The 17,439-nt window shown below is 39.8% G+C and overlaps 1 protein-coding gene across 10 annotated transcripts; it reads right to left on the minus strand.

Annotated features, from left to right (window-relative positions):
- Positions 1-473: 473 nt before the first annotated feature.
- On the minus strand, positions 474-16,924 carry LOC105256641 (rho guanine nucleotide exchange factor 10). Of its 10 annotated transcripts, none has more exons than XM_020029168.2 (15): positions 16,835-16,924; positions 14,646-14,820; positions 14,068-14,393; positions 13,034-13,318; positions 12,691-12,854; positions 6,545-6,752; positions 6,231-6,468; positions 5,952-6,134; positions 5,568-5,864; positions 5,394-5,486; positions 5,092-5,316; positions 4,819-4,980; positions 4,457-4,669; positions 3,964-4,278; positions 474-3,884 (listed from the first exon to the last, which is right to left on the minus strand). In XM_020029168.2, the coding sequence occupies exons 2-15, from the start codon at positions 14,751-14,753 to the stop codon at positions 2,019-2,021; spliced, it is 4,683 nt and encodes a 1,560-aa protein (XP_019884727.1). In that variant the 5' UTR covers positions 14,754-14,820; positions 16,835-16,924; the 3' UTR covers positions 474-2,018. The 10 variants fall into 10 exon arrangements, with proteins under 10 accessions (XP_019884727.1, XP_011265048.1, XP_019884729.1 ...); XM_011266746.3 differs by lacking the exon at positions 16,835-16,924 and adding an exon at positions 16,400-16,699; XM_020029170.2 differs by lacking the exon at positions 16,835-16,924 and adding an exon at positions 16,302-16,699.
- Positions 16,925-17,439: the final 515 nt, after the last annotated feature.

Raw genomic sequence — 17,439 nt, forward strand, 5'->3', positions numbered from 1 at the left:
AAATTAGATCATGCGTATTCCAACAGAATTAGTGTACAAAATATAAATCTAATTCAACGATTTCATACATTAGATATTATCATTTTGCGAAACATATATACATAGACTTGTTGTGGCACTTTTCATTCAATCATATCAAAATGGGGTGGCATTTTATAAAAAAGTGGATACATTTATTTATTTATTTAATAACTGTAACTATAAATTTTTCAATAATTATCACAAGAACAGAAACAAAGTTATCGTTACTGATTAATGTTTTCATCATTTAATTATATCCAAAAAATTGCTAACAAACAGCTTTTCATATAATTTCATATAATTTGTTGAAAAATTAAAAAATTTATAATTCATTTTCAAAAAATTCATTGAAAAATATTAATAAACACTTCGACTTTCAAAATTATTTTCTGCAAAATATATTCTTAAATTTTTATTATAAAAAAGTAATTTAATGATTTTATAATAAGCGCTTTTTAATTTTAGTAAAATGGACAGATTATTAAATGAAAAGATGTTAATTTTCATCTAGTCAATATTAATGGATTGTTTGCACAAAACTTGTAAATCACGAGATGATAGTAGTTTGGATCTGTGACATGTTGTGTCCCAATTTTTTAAATTTCTTTAGCGGAATGCAGAATAATACGATGTTAATTTCACGGTAAAGTAATTTTTCTACTAATAAAAATAATATAAATGCGTTAGATTCTGTCTTATGCGCGTTATAAAAAACTTTATATAAGCGCATTTATCAAATATCAAAATGATACGATTGTCAAGTATGTTGATAATAGATCTAATTTCATGTGTTTGAATTGGTAATTATAATTTCAAACGGTAAATGTAATTGTTGAAATATTATTACATTTAAATCTTGGCCAAGAGCGATAGAAAAAAAATTCCGTTTAAAACAAAGGATTAATGTATGCATATGCGCGAACGTGCATACTTTAAAACAAATACTGCATATTGCCAAAAAAATGTTTAAAAAAATCAAAATGTCCAGACAAGTTTTTAGCCAATTTTCACCGAAATCAAGGTACGTAAATATGTGTGAGATGATGCAATAGAGTTTATAACATCACGTACTAAGATATAGCGCATGGTAAATATTTTTCATATGTGCGCCCATAGTTCAGACCCAACTAACCATTTGCGTTTTAGCTACGCATATACGAACAATGATTTCAGCACTTATTTTAATTTCAAGAGATTGAATATACGTACTATGTAAACATAATATTTTTATAGCAAATATTTGCGTGACAAATATAACAATATAAAACATTTAAGCGTAATCCTGTTTTTGTGCGCTTTCTTACCATCTTTAAGACTTATCACACATTTCGTTAACACTAACGAGATTCAAATTGATATACCATGAGCAGGTATACATTTTATGAATGATTGATATCTAGAAACGATACATTGTATCGAAATGTTATCAACTATAATCTATATGCAATGGAAGCATTCATTTTTGATAAGCAAGAGTATCCGCTGTGTGTGTATACTAAACTCATCATAATATACAAATCGCAATGCGACATATATATATATATTTTTCAATTTGTTTATTTAATAAAGTCATCCTTTCCTAGAAAAAGTTTTTGTTTAAAAGATACATTTAATTAAATATATAACGCCTATTAAACTATTTTTTTGATAATTGTGTATACGAGAGATGCTTAATATTCTAATACCGAACTGTACTTTTTCTTCTTTTAGCATTCTTGATTTTCTCATCGGTTTAAAAAATATAACAATTTGTACATTATATAAATCGTCACACGTAATCGAAGGTACGGATACTCTGTTGCCACAATTTTAATTGAAATTCATCATGTCATGGATCTGATAGTCTTATACAATACAATAATGAATAATGTTACCTAAAGCATTCTTTTGGTCCTATTTTCTGATACTACAATGCGCATAGATATCAGCGTCAAAAGTTTCGCTTCTGTGATACATGTATAACTGATGTATAACGATAAGTCTAAGGCGTACGAATATCACAATTTCATCTCCCATAAGACTATATGTGCGTCATTACTGTTGGGATCTTTGAACGCGAAGGTCGATTTTGAACTTTTGTCAATGTAGGATTGCGCGTGTAGTTGCCTCCAATTGATGTAACCACGTCCACCCATTAGCGTCAATACCGTTCTTTTAGGTTGTTCTATCTGCTGCACCATTTTACCATTTTTCTTACCATTCTTCTTAAGATTGCTCGCGGATGGTGGCTCCAATGCGGACTGTATCGCGCTATTGTTAGCTGTAGGGAGGTCGTAAGGACCGTTACGACTAGCTATGCTACTGTTGCGCGATAATTTTCCAGTTTTTAGAGATAAATTTTCTTCCGAAGATGTGTACAAGGAGCTCGCGTGAGAATCCACCGACCAATTAGAAAGATCCAACGATCTAGGTCTGGTGATTTTCATTTTCAATCTACGATCCAAGGTACTCACTTTATTTGGTATGGCTGCCAATTCTGGGTCGCTTCTTCTCAATGTCTCGTAAATGGGGTCTATGCCCGAATTGTTTTCATTTTCATAATCCTTTACGTACATCAATTCACCGTAAAGTCCATAAACGTCACAGTTTTCACCGGAACTCTGCGAACTGGAGAAGGAACTTGATAAAAGTCCACAACCAGCTCCTAATCCCCTCGGGAGTGTTTTCGAGCCTCGACATTCGTATTCTTTGCTCCGTTTTCTTCTCAGCATTACCGGACTTCCCGTCAACTGCTGTTTCAGTTTCGCGATATTATTACACGCGGATGAATCTAAACTCGCTCTATCTCGCGATTTCTGCTCGGCATCTCTCGTTCTTAATGGTACGCTCTCGTCATCATTGACGCGAATATTCTTCGCGGCAGAATACATTGCGCCTTTCGTATTGTGTACCGCCAATAAGAAGGTAATCGGACCAAAGTGAGCGTGATACGAAATATTGACGCGTCCGCTGATGATTGGCACTCCTTCTAAACGCGGCAATGGAATAGTCAAACTAATACCTACATTAGTGCCGACCCACAAGAGACCTTTGCACGCTAAAAGCGCCGTAACCGTGACTGCAGTTTGATTATTAGTAGCGAGAGTGCCGCCGCACGAGTTGGGAGGATTGTTCATTTTCGTCACTCTTAACACGTTGGATGCTATATTGATATCCTGCAGGTGTTTGAACGTTTCCGTATGATAGAGACAAACCGTGCTTGAATTTTTAAGGGCGACCCAAAGACCGACCCCGGAATGGGCCATAAGTCTCACATTTCCCACGTGTTCGTGTTGCGCGCTAAAGCTCTTGATGACATCTCCCGAAGTGGCATTAAGTACCCAAACCTTCTTGCCACAGGCGGCATAAACCGACGTATTGATTGGCATTAGGCATGAAACAGGATCGTTACCGAGTGATATAACAAAGGGATCTTTGAGAGCCCATGTACCATCGACTTGTCGTTTAAATAAAAGTAGCAAACCCGTGCCTAAAGCTACAAAAACGTTATCGCAGTGATACTTGATTTCAGTAATGGATCCCGAGACGGGATAATTGCCAATCTCTTCTTCCTTTTCCGGTTCTGTCGCGGCATAAATAATAATTTTCCGAGAATCCGTACCCATCCATACGAGATCACTGGCGAGCGTAGTAAAATCGTTGGAAATCCCCTTCACAAACTCGATGGCATTTACTTTAGTTTCCACCAGATCGAAAGTAGTTATACGTTTCAAGCAAGTTGCCGAAGCTGTTGTCGATTGACCAAAAACTGTTACATGACTGGATATGCCGTCTCCCGTACATATCCACAGATAATTTTGATTTCTACCGCGTCGTTTCGTGGAACGTGAATTTTCAATGGAATAATAACAACCGCAACGTACCTGCGATCAAAACATTGTGATATCGTGTGCGTATATAATAATAATTATAGTAACACGTAATATTTTCGTACCAACTTACTTCGGTCTGATGTTGCGAGCGATATACGGCCTGCGAACTAACGAAAAGCGGCATTTTCGTGGACGGTCTTTGCTCTTGTTCAGGTACTTCCCACGATGGGGAATTATTAGGATCCAGAGCTAATTGGGCCAATCTAAGCTCGGTTATCCAATCCTTTTTCACCAGCGGATTTTCCGTTTGAAACGTATACATTTGACCTTGCTTTGTGACTAGTTGGAGGCAACAACTATCGGCCCATATCATGTCCTCGTCTTTTTGTTGTATCGACATTTGTATCGATTGCAAAATTTGTTTAGTAGTTTGGAGTGTCATTCCCTTTAAATTCCAACAAGAAATACGAGAATCCAATTAATTAATTTACAAGTCAATTACAATCATCGAATTTCTATTACGAGTTTTATATAAATCTATATGCGTGCATGTTTGTTTTAAATCAAATACATAAAGATACGTGATAGAGATGTAAAGATATAATTCGTCATTTTGTCCTTACCTCGTATCTACCCTTCAATTGGACCACTAAATCACTTATTCTAGACATGACTTCGTAATCGTGCATAAGATCGTTCATTTCTACACAGAGATTATCCGCGTCGTTTGCTTGTCCACATTCTCCGCCGCTTTTGTCAGATTTTAAGCTGCCGCCTTTATTCAAACCGGCAGTGAGCAATCGACTTAAAGTCGGAGAAGTGCTAGTGTCTTGAATCTAAAACAAAATGATTAGTAATGCTATTAATTTTGTATATATATATATATATATCTTTAAGAGAGAAATGCCCTTTTATTATAAATTGATTTTGTATTTAACAAGACTATAATATATATAATTGCAATATGTAACGTAAAATTACATACTTCGATATCCGATACCGGGTACGTCCATTTCAGCGTTAATCGTTCGTTTCCTGAAAAATCTTCCGTCGATCTTGGAGTGACGGAAACGCATACTACTAAATCGTTTAGTAGCAATAACCTCCTTCTTTTGGATTTCGTTATCATGCCGTTTTGATTGAATTCCTAATAAATAAATCGTATATGCTATCTTTATTTCATTCGTTATTATGATTTATTTATATGTATATATAATATTATGATTTAAGTGCACATGTGTTTGATGACTCGTCTTACCAACTGCGTGACATTATCTTCTCTAATAAGATAGCGTGACGTTGAAGAAAGCGGACGATGCGATAACTTTCCGGAAACATGCCGCAACATTTCTTTAAACGCTTGGAATTGCTCCGCTTCTCGTTTTCTCTCGTTTAGCATTTCGGCCAAACTCTCGAGTTGCGTTAACGCCAACTGTAGAGACATTCTATCATGATGTCCTTGTGGTGTATGCTTTAATAAATCCTAAACATAAGGTATAAAACTGTCAATTTGACGACCCTGAGAGAAAATCATTTTTTTACATCTCATTGACAACTTACTTGCAAAAATAAGATGAATTGTGGGAATCTTTGTACAGGCTTGACCATTAAACCAAAGAAGGATAATCTATCGTGGGCACTAATTTGTTTCACCTGCAGAGATGAAGAAAAATATATACATTACGAAATTAAAATTTGAGAGACTTTGTTATCGAATAAATGGAGAGGCGGTACCTTGAAGAAATCTGCGAGCGCGGTCTTTCTCTTTGATTCTTGTTTAGCTAAATCCATCGCCACAGAAAAGTTGTTTATAAAGCCGCTGTAAATGTCGAGCACGATAGCTTTGCTGAAACTCGCGACAAATACATCTCCCAATTTTTCATCCTTGTCCCAGGATCGTACGCATTCCGCCAGAGCAATTCTAAATAACGTATGACACTGCAAAATTTCGGGAAGTCTATGAAACAATGTCGCTATTTTAGATTGGCTCAGTATAGGTGGTGAAGATTCCTCCAATGGTTTTTTATAGTCCTAAAATTAAAATAATCTATGTGAGAGAAAAATGTTTGCGCCGTCCTTTACGCTTACGAGACGAGATTGTTTTCGGTATACACGTACATTTACTAATCTCTGCAAAGTAGATACATAACTGTTTTCGGAATGTACTATCGCGGCCACGATGTGTCGACGTTTTAATTGTTGAGGAGACAAGTTTGGCGGTGGCGGTGGAAGCGTAGGTGGAGCTTGTCTCCGTTGTTGCATACACTGAAATTGTATCATTGCGCTAGTCTCTTCGTCGACCTAGGATATAACGATTAGATTCGATAAGAATTCAGAATAATTGAAATTATAATAATTCGCGCAATGCGAAAAATTGCGCGTAGACGGATTGCTCACCTCGCAAAGCTGTGGCATTTGCGATGTTTTGACAGGACTGGTTAGGGATACCGTATCCGAGGAGTCTACATCGTAATGATGCGTCGATCCTCTGCGAATGCTGAACCATCTCGAGAGACGTCCGTGATTTCCCGGAGATTCCAAAAGATCCGCACTGTTGGCCGGTATATTCTGAAATCGCCACTTGTCGCAAAGCGTACGTGCCTTGTGCAACGTATTTCTCAATTGGCAATTACTTCTGTAAGGAGCAAGTGACAAATTTTCACTATGGACACGTAATTTTACCGAGTTACGTAACGAGATTGAAAACTTACTTAATACTGATATTACTCTTTTCGCTTTCATCATCGGAAGAGATATCGTGATCCGATGCCGAACACCAAGAGTCCTCGCTTCTGGCGGACTGGGTGGACGTGTTGGACCTGTGCGTCTCTAAAGAGGGATGACGCGCGTTTCCACCGACCGTTTCCATCTTGCCGGGTCCTACGTCATCCCACGATTTACACCTTGAACGAGGCTCGTCTAGAAGCGTATCGACAAAAAAAACTCGACATTAATTACATTGGCAAAGTTAGTTTACAAAGATGACTAATACTTGGCATCTTTCTCTTTTAATTTGATACATATGGAAGAAGAAGAGCATCTTTTAACGATTTAGTTTCGTTTCATTATCGTATTCATCTATAATAAAACTTGCAACGCATTACGAGTAGTATTCGCACGCGTCATCGAACCAACTATATACGTCTGCTATGCGTCACCTCTTTGAGGATAGATAGACGAGAGAGATGATTTCGGTATTTTTGCTTCTTCTCTCATTGTCGGACGAGAGAAAAGGCAAAGAGAGAGAAAAGGTTCGAAAGTTGCCGAGTGTGTTGTAGTACACGAGTACAATTTTTGACGAATGCGCGTAACGAATACGAGAGACGGAGTCGCTTGATCGCGCGGAAGCGTCGCTTTGCTATTCATCGCCCGTTTTATTGGACCTTCCGCTGTGTCGCGCGCTCATGTTACCAACGCGATGCATTAACGTCGCGATCATCATCTGGTTAATGCGACGTACTCTATATTCCCACGTTCCTCTCGTCGCATATGAACAAAATGTACCGAGTAAAAGCGCCTTGAAACACTACGAGATGTCCAATATCGACGCGTATTCTACTTTTGTACTTTATACGCGCATGCAATCTGAAATTGAATCTTGTTGTTTTCGGAATAAACAAAGGAATACATTCGTTATATATGGATATATGTTGTATAAATTATATATATGTGTACATGTGCGTGTGTACGTAGCGCTCATTATTAAGGATGTTTCGTACCTATTTTCCAAATATTGAGAATTTAATGAAAATTGTACAGAACGTCCTTACATATGTTTAGAATCTTTAGTGCAATTTTTAAATCGATTCACTTTTTAAAGCGTTCACAGGTTATAAGGATTTTAATTTGCACCGAATTAACATGTTTATTCTTATAACCACGTCGATTTAAATGACAAAAATAATACGTGGAAATAATATTCAGAATTTGTTTAAAATTTGCAAAAGTTTAGATACAGAGGAAATATTTGGTCAAATAACATTATACAAGTACTAACTGATTAAAAAGGTGAAAAGATAAATATAATTCAATGAAATTAGCCACGAGACAAGGCGAAATTCTCTGCCAAAATTTTTCGATTAACAAAATTCGAAATATTTCAGTAAAAACGCAATAAACGTTAAAAAATACATCTCCGCACTGTTCCACGCAATTTCTCTCATACTCAAAATACATCAAAAGTGGATATATTTGTCAATCATGATTTTCATCCACTTTTTGCTGAGATTGTACGTACAAAGCATCCTTAATCAAAAATTGTCACACAAGCGCAAGATGCGTAGTTGTAGATTTGAATATCGAAATGTATGTTTTTTTCAGCCGCTATCGCGTTGCGTGGAGAAGAAGAAAAGTCTTTATATTCATTTCCACGAAGCAAAGCCATGTAGGCCAACGATAAATATCGACGGATACATTACATTTTTCTCGTCTCACTTTGTTACGATAACGTTTCGAGGCGAGCGAAGAGTTTTTTACGACACACATTTTATAATGCATAAAAAAAAAAATACGACACAGGCATGCACGCACTTTGCGGTGCGCGATGGCGGTCCCAATCTCACGTGTCACCACATCGTCCCCGAAAACTGATACGCCTACTCGTCGATTACCCAATACTTTCACATGGAAAAATACGACTCATCCTATATATGTGCCTTACTCGGCCCACGCACCATCGCGTTACGTGTTCGCGCGTGTAAACGCGTCAAGTGGAGAGTGGAGAGCGATACGTACGCTCGACGCACACGTACGCACCTAGATTCGAGGCGAGCCCGAGCCGAGCAGGTACGAAAGCAAACGCGACTGCCGTTGACGCGTTCAAAGTGCCGCGCGACGCGACGCGACGCGACGCGACGAACGCATAGTCGAGCAAATTACAGGCTGTCGTGGGCGCGCTGCGCCCCGATGTACTATTTCTCCGGAAGTAACGAGAGGGCCTCGCGCGCGCGCGCGCATCCATCAACTCGCTCGCGCGCTCTCGTCCGAGAGAGGCGAATCGGCGGACGACGAGCGACTCCCTCCCCGTGCTCGTTTCTACGCGTACATACGCGTCTGTCTACGTCTACGCGATCGGGGAGCCGGGCAAAGAGCTCCCGCGCGAGCGACATGCGTGCGCTCGTAACTACATCTCGCGCGTCTTTGGCCTTGCATTTTTCATTTCATTTAATTACTCTATCGAGTTGAACATGCACATCGCGCATGCATAATTCTACCCAAACGAAAATGTTTCGAAATTGCGTCCTATTCTTATTAATAGGAGTCAGTCGGCAAGCATGCGGGACCTCCGAGAGATTTTTCGGATAATCAGTCATTTTCGATAATTATATTTATTGCAAATAAAAAAGTAGAGAGCTCCGAATCGAAGTTACTTGAAAGGGACATTTTGCGATCGCACAAATTTAGCGATTAGTTTGTACGCGAGCATCCTGGCGATATTATACCCGCCGAGGTATATTATTCGCCCCAATTTCCTTTCACTATTTCTCCAGTTTATTTACAGCGGCTATGAATATGGAGCGAACGGTACGTTTTCAACAACGCGAAAGACTGCAGCTCGGCGTGATAATTCACTCAATGGGTGTTTTTGCGCGAAACGCACGCCTACGATTGGCAATTTCTCTCATTCATTGTGGACATTTCATACACGGAGACACGTGTGTACGTTGTATAGAAACTCGAGATATTTACCGTTGAAATAAAGAGGCAACGACAATACACGTTGTATACATACATACATACGAGCGATGAAAAGACGGAACGCGGCTTTCGAGGCGTAAATAATTTCGGCGCGACATCTTTTCTGTTTCTAGCAGATTTCGCAATGTTTCTCGCATTCAGCGGTGCGTGCAACGCAGCAATATTCCATGCCGCGAATGCTTGCACGGGTCAGAGAGCCCGATACGCGTGATCGATACGCTTTCAATCGATATAAATGCGACGAGCGCAATGTTTGTTTTAAATAAACAGTCGCGTATCGTCGACACGATTGACAGTTCTAACTGACAGTTGCGATCCAGGTGGTCGACGCCATCGCGAGAGGTATGATCGATGCAAACGTAAGGGCAACGCACAATCGTTGCATTTTTCAATCGGACCATACGCGATAATCGCAGTTACTTTTAGTAATAATACACAATCGCTCAATCATCGAAATTACATTATTATTATCATCAAATGAAGTAAATTAAGCGACATCGCGCTGACGAGAAAAGTATAACAAAGATTATCAAAAAGAAATAATTTTGTTCGCGATATCGCTATATAAGCGGCTATCTGCGCGTTGAGCTTTGAGAAAACAGATAGAGATAGACGACTTTATCCTCCTTATCTCGTCTCGTTTTGCTTTGCGCGCATTTAATCCGAGCCTTTGATACCGTACATTAATTAGAAATTTACATCGATACATCAACGTATAACGTTACGTCGTTGTACTGACATTTCAACGTTCCCGATACGGACGCGGTCTCTCCCTCTCTTTCTCTTCCTCTACCCAGGAAAGCCTGCTCCGATTCGAAATAATATCGCACGGATAAACACAAATATACCATTCCTGCCGTTGCAGCGATTAATGCGCGATACGAAGGGAGAAGAATATGTAAACCACGCGCGAGGAAGAGGAGAAGGTATTACGACGAGTCGCTACTTACATTTGATGAGGACAACCCCATTGTGCAGTTCCTCCATCTCGCGGAGGCGAATGTTCCTCGCGATGATTTACTCGCGCGACCCTGTCTCTCTCACTCTCGCTCTCGCTCCATCGCCAACTCGACGTGTTCCGCGAATACAATCACGCTACCACCCGCGAATTCATCGGCTCGCGCGCCCGCGCGCGCGCGCGCGCGCAAGTACCACGCCGCACACCCGCGTTGTACCCGCGTATACGGCTCGATATTACGCGCTGTTAAAAATCATATCGGACACGTGCGCCCGCGGCCGGCCGCGGCCTACGACGACGAGGAAGACGTGCCGTGACGCGCCGCGTTTCGCAATCGAGAAGCACCACCGCGAAGCGAGCAAACGGAACGAATCAACATGGCCGCGCTCTGCGTGTTCTGCTCCGGCCCCGTCCCTCCGCCCGCCCCGCTCCGCGCCCCGTCTACTTGTACACTGACGCGAGGAGATTGGAGAAAGAAGCGAAGGGCACGAAGGAAACGGGAGAGACCGAAGGGTCGGGGGAGGACGAGGAGGAGGAAGGAACGCGAGCGAGCGAGCCAAGAATGCGCGTGGCGACCAAACGAGAGAGAAAGTACGAGCGATCGAGAGTGAAACACATGACGCGGCGAGAGGCGAGAGCCGCGCAGCTGTGTGCGTGGACTCTCCACCCGCGAGAGAAAGACGGAAAAACGGAGAATGGAGGTAGATGGAGGACTGGACTGGGCGGGAAGGGACGAGATGAGACGGCGAATGAATATAAAAGAGAGGAAGAGGCGCGGTGCGGAAAGGACAAAGACCGGGAAAGAGAGAGAGAGAGACACATGGCAGGGGGGTTTTAAGCCGCAGAAGGTGAGCGAGATGCGAGACAATCTCTCGCTTCGAAAGACCAACAGGTGACATGGTATATTGCGTGTGCATGTCGAGAGAGGGAAAGGGAGAGAAAATGTATGCCAAGGGAGATGCCCGCACATTATCGCGCAGAGTATCATTATATAAATTGGCATTGATGTTTAATTGCAAACGCAAGAGTTTCCATCTCCTAGAATAAAATCTCGAGAAAATGTCGCGTTTTCAATACGAATGCGACTCGATCGGTATATGCCGCACCGACGATATTCAATTCTCCGTCTTGTCGCTACATCCAATAGATGGCGCCACCGTGCAATTATAAATTAATTACAAGTTTATACATATATCGGTAAATATATGTACATTGTATGTACATGACATACTTGAGTAAATGTGCGAAAAAGAAATGAATTAAAAACCTTTCAACGTATACGCAACATTTTTTTGAAACCTTACATTTTATACGAAAAATCTGTAAACGCGCTTAATATATTTAATATAAAGTTATTTTACGGAAAATATATATCGCATCGTATTTCATCAACCTTTTTTGACTCGGCAAGTAAAAGGAAATGCTTTTCTAAATCAATAATTGCTAAATCAATAATTAAACCGTATATTAAAAAGGTAGAGTCCGCGAGAGGTTTATTTTATATGACACAGATTAAAGAAACGGAGGTGGGGGTTAAAAAGGGAAAGAGAGAAAGAGAGAAGGGGACAACATTTCACGTGATCTCGCATCTGCTTCTCCATCGAGTGACCACAGCTGACCTCTTCCAAGTACCAATAATTAACTTTATTCGCCAAATGCACGCGAGCGTATGGATCGAGTATGAGTACTCTATGGCGCGAGCAATGTACTTTTATAAAATAGAGAAATATGCATACTTGTACAGTTACGTGTACGACAAAAACACTTTGTGCATGATAAATACATAGAGATATTTGAATTTTTTAAGAATTATATAATTTTTTGATCTCGAAAAAAGATGTGCAAAATATGTATGCGAATCTCTCCTCTCTTTTTCGTTCCTTTACGAGTATTTATTTTTTTCAAAATATACGAATTACGTTCCAAAAAATTACCGCTCTCTCATTTATTTCCGAGAAACATATTTTCAGGGGAATACGTTGTCTGTATTCTCGATGCGCGACAGACTACGCATCAAGAATTTGTAACGAATGTCAAAGTAATTCATAAAGTGGCGCGTAATTTGAAATTTGATTACCGGATACGATGATCGCGTTTACGAAACGACACGAGGGATTATCGTTGATATATTATCGCGTATAATCAATGTACTTACACGTACATACATTTATACAATCTACAAACCAAATCGATTAGACTCACCAATGATCTTGCTGTTGTTGCTATTGTTTCCAAGGGACTGGAGTTTCTTCCAGCCTTTCCAACCTTTTTTCCAAATCATGGCGGCTTTCGTTTTACGTGGAATACCAATTAGTTCCGAGCCGCTCGTTTTCCCCATTCCTCTTCTTAAAGATCCCAAGCCGGATCTAGAATTAAGAAATAAATCGTTCGACAAGCTGTATGTGAGAAATAAAATTGGACGATAAGAACTTGTTTGCAAAATTGTTTAAAAATATAGTCTTTATAATCTATCCAATAATTTAGCATATAGTATTAAAGCAGATGAATGTATGTGTAATGATAGTAACGCAACTTTCCAATGTACCTGTAACTCGCGCTGGAGCTTCCACTGAAACCGCTGTCCATATCATATCCGCGCGAGAGCACGTCATCGGCGAAACTAGCCAGAGGCAGCAGTTCTTCGGTAGAAGTTTCATGAGGTTCCCGTGCTATTTCTTCCTCGTTATTATCAACCGCGGCTGGCATCAACATTGCTTCTACGCTCAGGTTAAGTTCCCCGAGCACGCGACGATGCCGCGATTGTACGCGACGTACCTCGTCTGCCACGAGTGACCTTCGCGATCCGTGCAACGCGCGATGACATTGCTTGCTGAAAAATTGATTAGCGTTCAAAAAAATAAAACTTTCGTGCATCTCTTTAAATTTGTGATTTTCAATGCGATTATATTGAACTTTTATACTCGTAACACATGATTCGGTCGTGCTTTGTATCATTTATTGTATTAGCAAATTTTTAACGAAATATTCCGCACCATGTAATTGCATAAATTTAATTTGGATTTGTGATTTAAATACGTGTTCCCAAGAAGAAACAATTACCAGAAATTAGGGAGCTATCTCGCGCGGTCCATCCCGCGACAACATATGAAATGATATAGTTGTGCATTTAGCAATTGCTCTCAATTTGAATACGTCTGTAGTTTATCTCGTTTCAACGACTTGTGCGCCAGTCGAAGACACAGGGGATAAAGACATATAATCTACAATTTGTTTTCTTATTGTTCTCAAGTTAATCGCTATCTCCGGCATCCGCTACGGGATACATTGAACCGTGGGGAGTGAATTGTATTGTTTGCATACATTTGCATGTAAAATTTATCTTATCATTACTTGAACCGAATATGTTTTTCAGCCGACAAATCTCTAAAAATATAATTTATATTTCTTTTACTGTAAAATTTCCAATTTCAGTAGACATTGAATACCACTAGGCGTATCGTGTTGGCAACTTGTAACTCGCGTAAACACTTGACTCTATTAAAATAATTTCTCACGTAAAGCTAATAATTTGTTCATACGATTGCGCGAATGACATTTTTTTTTTATTATGGACTTTACCTAATTTCCGATATCTCTTCATAAATATTTTCTTCCGTGCCATAGCAAGTTGTGTAAGTGTGTCTCTTTAAAGGGTCGGATCTTGGCTGTAACTGTTGTTGCGGTTGCTGTTGTAACTGCTGTTGTAGTGGTTGCTGCTGTTGTCGCTGCTCCTGCTGTTGCTGTTGTTGTTGTTGTTGCGGGAGCGCCTGTGTCGGATACGCGACATGAAAGTGACTTGAATCAGACTGGTAGTACGCATACGAATAATCCAAAAGCGGATGCTGGTGAGAACTCGTGATGGGTGACACTGGTGATACCGGTTCCATTAAAGCGTTCCGCGTTATCTGTGGAAGAAAAAAATCAACGCCGCGCGATATAAAGATAACAATTTTAACACCACTAATGGCAGAGAGTATTATAATGCTAATATATATAAATTATTAAAAGTATTACATTTTTTTTGTATCGACTTTTATTTCGCATACGATTGTTTCTAGCTAATTTGTCTAATAATTATTACGTACAATCAAACGCAGACATGCGCAACATGTGCAGTGAAATTAATAATCTGTCTCTTTGCCCTCTTCAAAGTTTACCTGATTGTGCGGCGGTGGGTAGGGTGGAGGTGGGGGAAATTCCAGGTTGACTATTCGCGGCGACGAGATGCCCGACGTCATTCCTGACCCCCCTAAAGACGAAGCCATGGCACATCGTTCGAGGAACTTTTAACTAAACCTCGCGGTCCTCTTGTCGCTGTTCCATCGGCTTTGTCTATCGTGAGAAAATAAATATCACATTCATCACATTGCCCACGTTTTACACATTCGAAGCAGTCGACGCATTTCAATGTACTCTAGAAAACAATACGCCAGTGTTGTTTCTGGCTCGCGTTGTCCTTTGTTAGAGATTATGCCACGTTACATGACGCACTTTGAACGCGAAATTCATCTCGCGAAGGCGCAAACGGAAGTGTTTTACATTTATCTATGTCATTTGTAATGTCGAAAAATGTAATCGGAAGGAAACCAAGTCTACGCGACACACGTATATACGGCATAAATGGTAGATAACACGGTATCTTGCTTGAAAAGGATGCAGGTGTAGGCGCGTTTTATTCTAGATATTTATGCCTTATCAAATTTTCTTAATCGTGCGTAAATTATTGCAAAGAGGAAACAATTGGTAAATTGTCATCCGTACAATTTGTATATATATGAAAATGTAATTGTATAAAATATATATTTCCCAGGATACCAGTCGATACAGGATCGATATTAAGTAGTCGGTTATATCGCTTGATTCGTCATGTTGGAAGTTTAAACATGTACGCGCACGCACGCACGCACGCACGCATCCGCACGTACAATATATATATGTATGCGCATACTTTGGGATAATATTTTCAAACATTTCATAACGTTAGATACAAAAATTGCAAATGCAAAGAGATATATGTGTATATATTTGCAGTTGACTAAATAATAATAAAAATATATAAATTTAAAGTTGGCGAGATTTCATCGAGTGTAAAGAAGAAACAATCTTGGCATCGAGAATTTTAAATATCCATACTTTTCCATGTCGTAAAAATCAAACAGAGGACGTTCAACTCTTGTTACGAGCCAAACCTTTATCACTCGAGCAGCTATAATGTTGCTAAGAATGCAAAACTAATTAAATATTGACCATTCAAGAGATTTCGAATCAACGTCAGAGCGAGAGAGAGAGAGAGAGATTCTAGGTACGAGTGCGCGTATAACAGCTAGTAACATTCTTTATTTTTTTTAACAAAAAACATGTACATACAATCAAGGAAAAAAATTGACTGATAAAAATTTGTAAACTTTTAATTATACATTTTTATAAGATTAAATGTCGTTTAATTCGTTTGTCTATTTAACAAGAAAACGATTAGTCACGGAGATGTACAGAAAAACGAATAAAACTATCGACATCAAGTACATTAAATGTGTATATAATATTTATATATATAATATATACACGATAACACGCATTCCTCATATTTATAAACAATAAAAGAAAGTTAATGTTAAATTTTTCTAAGTAGATGAGAACTGATCATAGGAAAATGTTGAAAAAAAGGGGTTCGCGAGGAAAATGTCACAACGTTAACTCTCATGTACTTGAACTCTCGTCATAATTATAAACAATATAATATATACATATTTTATGTGCGATTATATATATATATATATATATATATATATATATATATATATATATACATATACCTCTCTCGTAAGCAAGACGAACCGACCAACGCGACCGACAAACACATCCAATCCTCCAATCTCACGCGTCTGAATGTTCTTCGGCAACTTGCTCTTACCCTTTGAATCGTGGAGCACAAGGACCGATTTGCTCAGCGATTACGCACGACGATGACGATCGAGTGCCACGAAGTGGCCGGTCGGGCCACACACGAGCAACATACGAACCGCACAAGAACGAATTGCTTTGCGCCTCGTGCTTAGATAGTTTCGCGTTCACGTTCGCGTTTGTTGTATGCGAGCAAGCACGCCCCCTTGAGAAGCCAGTCGACCGGTCGACCAAGAAAAGCCGCATCGAAGAGAGGAGGAAGTGAGGGAAAGAGAGAGAGAGAGAGAGAGAGACAGAGAGAAGAAGAGAAGGGACGAAAAATTGTAGAAAGGAAAAGAAGAAGAAGGTGGAGGGACAGGAGGAGGAGGAAGAGGAGGAGGAGGAGGAGAAGGAGACGCCAAGCGTCGTCTCTCGATCGTGCTCGTCTGCCGATTCGCGCGATTACCTTATATCTTATCACTATCCCGATTTTGCGACACGAGTACCCGCACGGACGTACGTATATCTCGGCTGATCCATCGCGAGTAGAAAATGAGCCATGGATAATATATTGAGATTGAAATTCCGCTAGATCACTCGATCGATAATTGGCGCGCCATTTCATCTTTGGTCGATAAGCACGGCACGACGCTTGTATCAACACACATGACCTACTTGACGTATGTACATGACGTACTTGTACCGTTCCTATTAATATAGCTTTATTAATGACACGATAAATGTATAAACGTTCGTTTGTCATGCGGAATAATTCGCAACATTTCAAGTATTATCGTTACATTTCCGATAGCTCGATTAACATTTTTTCCAGTGCGAGCGTACTCTGTTCAAGCCGAGCGCTCAATGTGACATTTGGAGAGAGAGCGCGCGCGCGCGCGCGCGCGAGGGCGATCGTAAACAAATATATGCAAAAGCGACAAAGTCACCTTTTCATTGAAATTATATTTTTTTCATATTTCAAGACAATTTTTAGCGGCAGAGTTAGGTTTCAGCAACTTTGTCGCTTCTTTTTAAGGAATTGACAAATAATGGAGCTTGGGCGCGTAAAAT

This window comes from Camponotus floridanus, unplaced genomic scaffold (assembly GCF_003227725.1).
Source record: "Camponotus floridanus strain SB8 unplaced genomic scaffold, Cflo_v7.5 scaffold24, whole genome shotgun sequence".
In the NCBI taxonomy this organism is placed as follows: Eukaryota; Metazoa; Arthropoda; class Insecta; order Hymenoptera; family Formicidae; genus Camponotus; species Camponotus floridanus.

Bases quoted from the DNA above. Each gene is read 5' to 3' on its own strand.
- LOC105256641 (XM_020029168.2), bottom strand. From the start codon at position 14,753: ATGGCTTCGTCTTTAGGGGGGTCAGGAATGACGTCGGGCATCTCGTCG. The intron at 13,319-14,067 runs GTAAAGTCCATA...TCAATTTTTCAG, and splicing joins GAAGAGATATCGGAAATTAG to CAAGCAATGTCATCGCGCGT. The intron at 6,135-6,230 runs GTGAGCAATCCG...GTTATATCCTAG, and splicing joins AAATGCCACAGCTTTGCGAG to GTCGACGAAGAGACTAGCGC.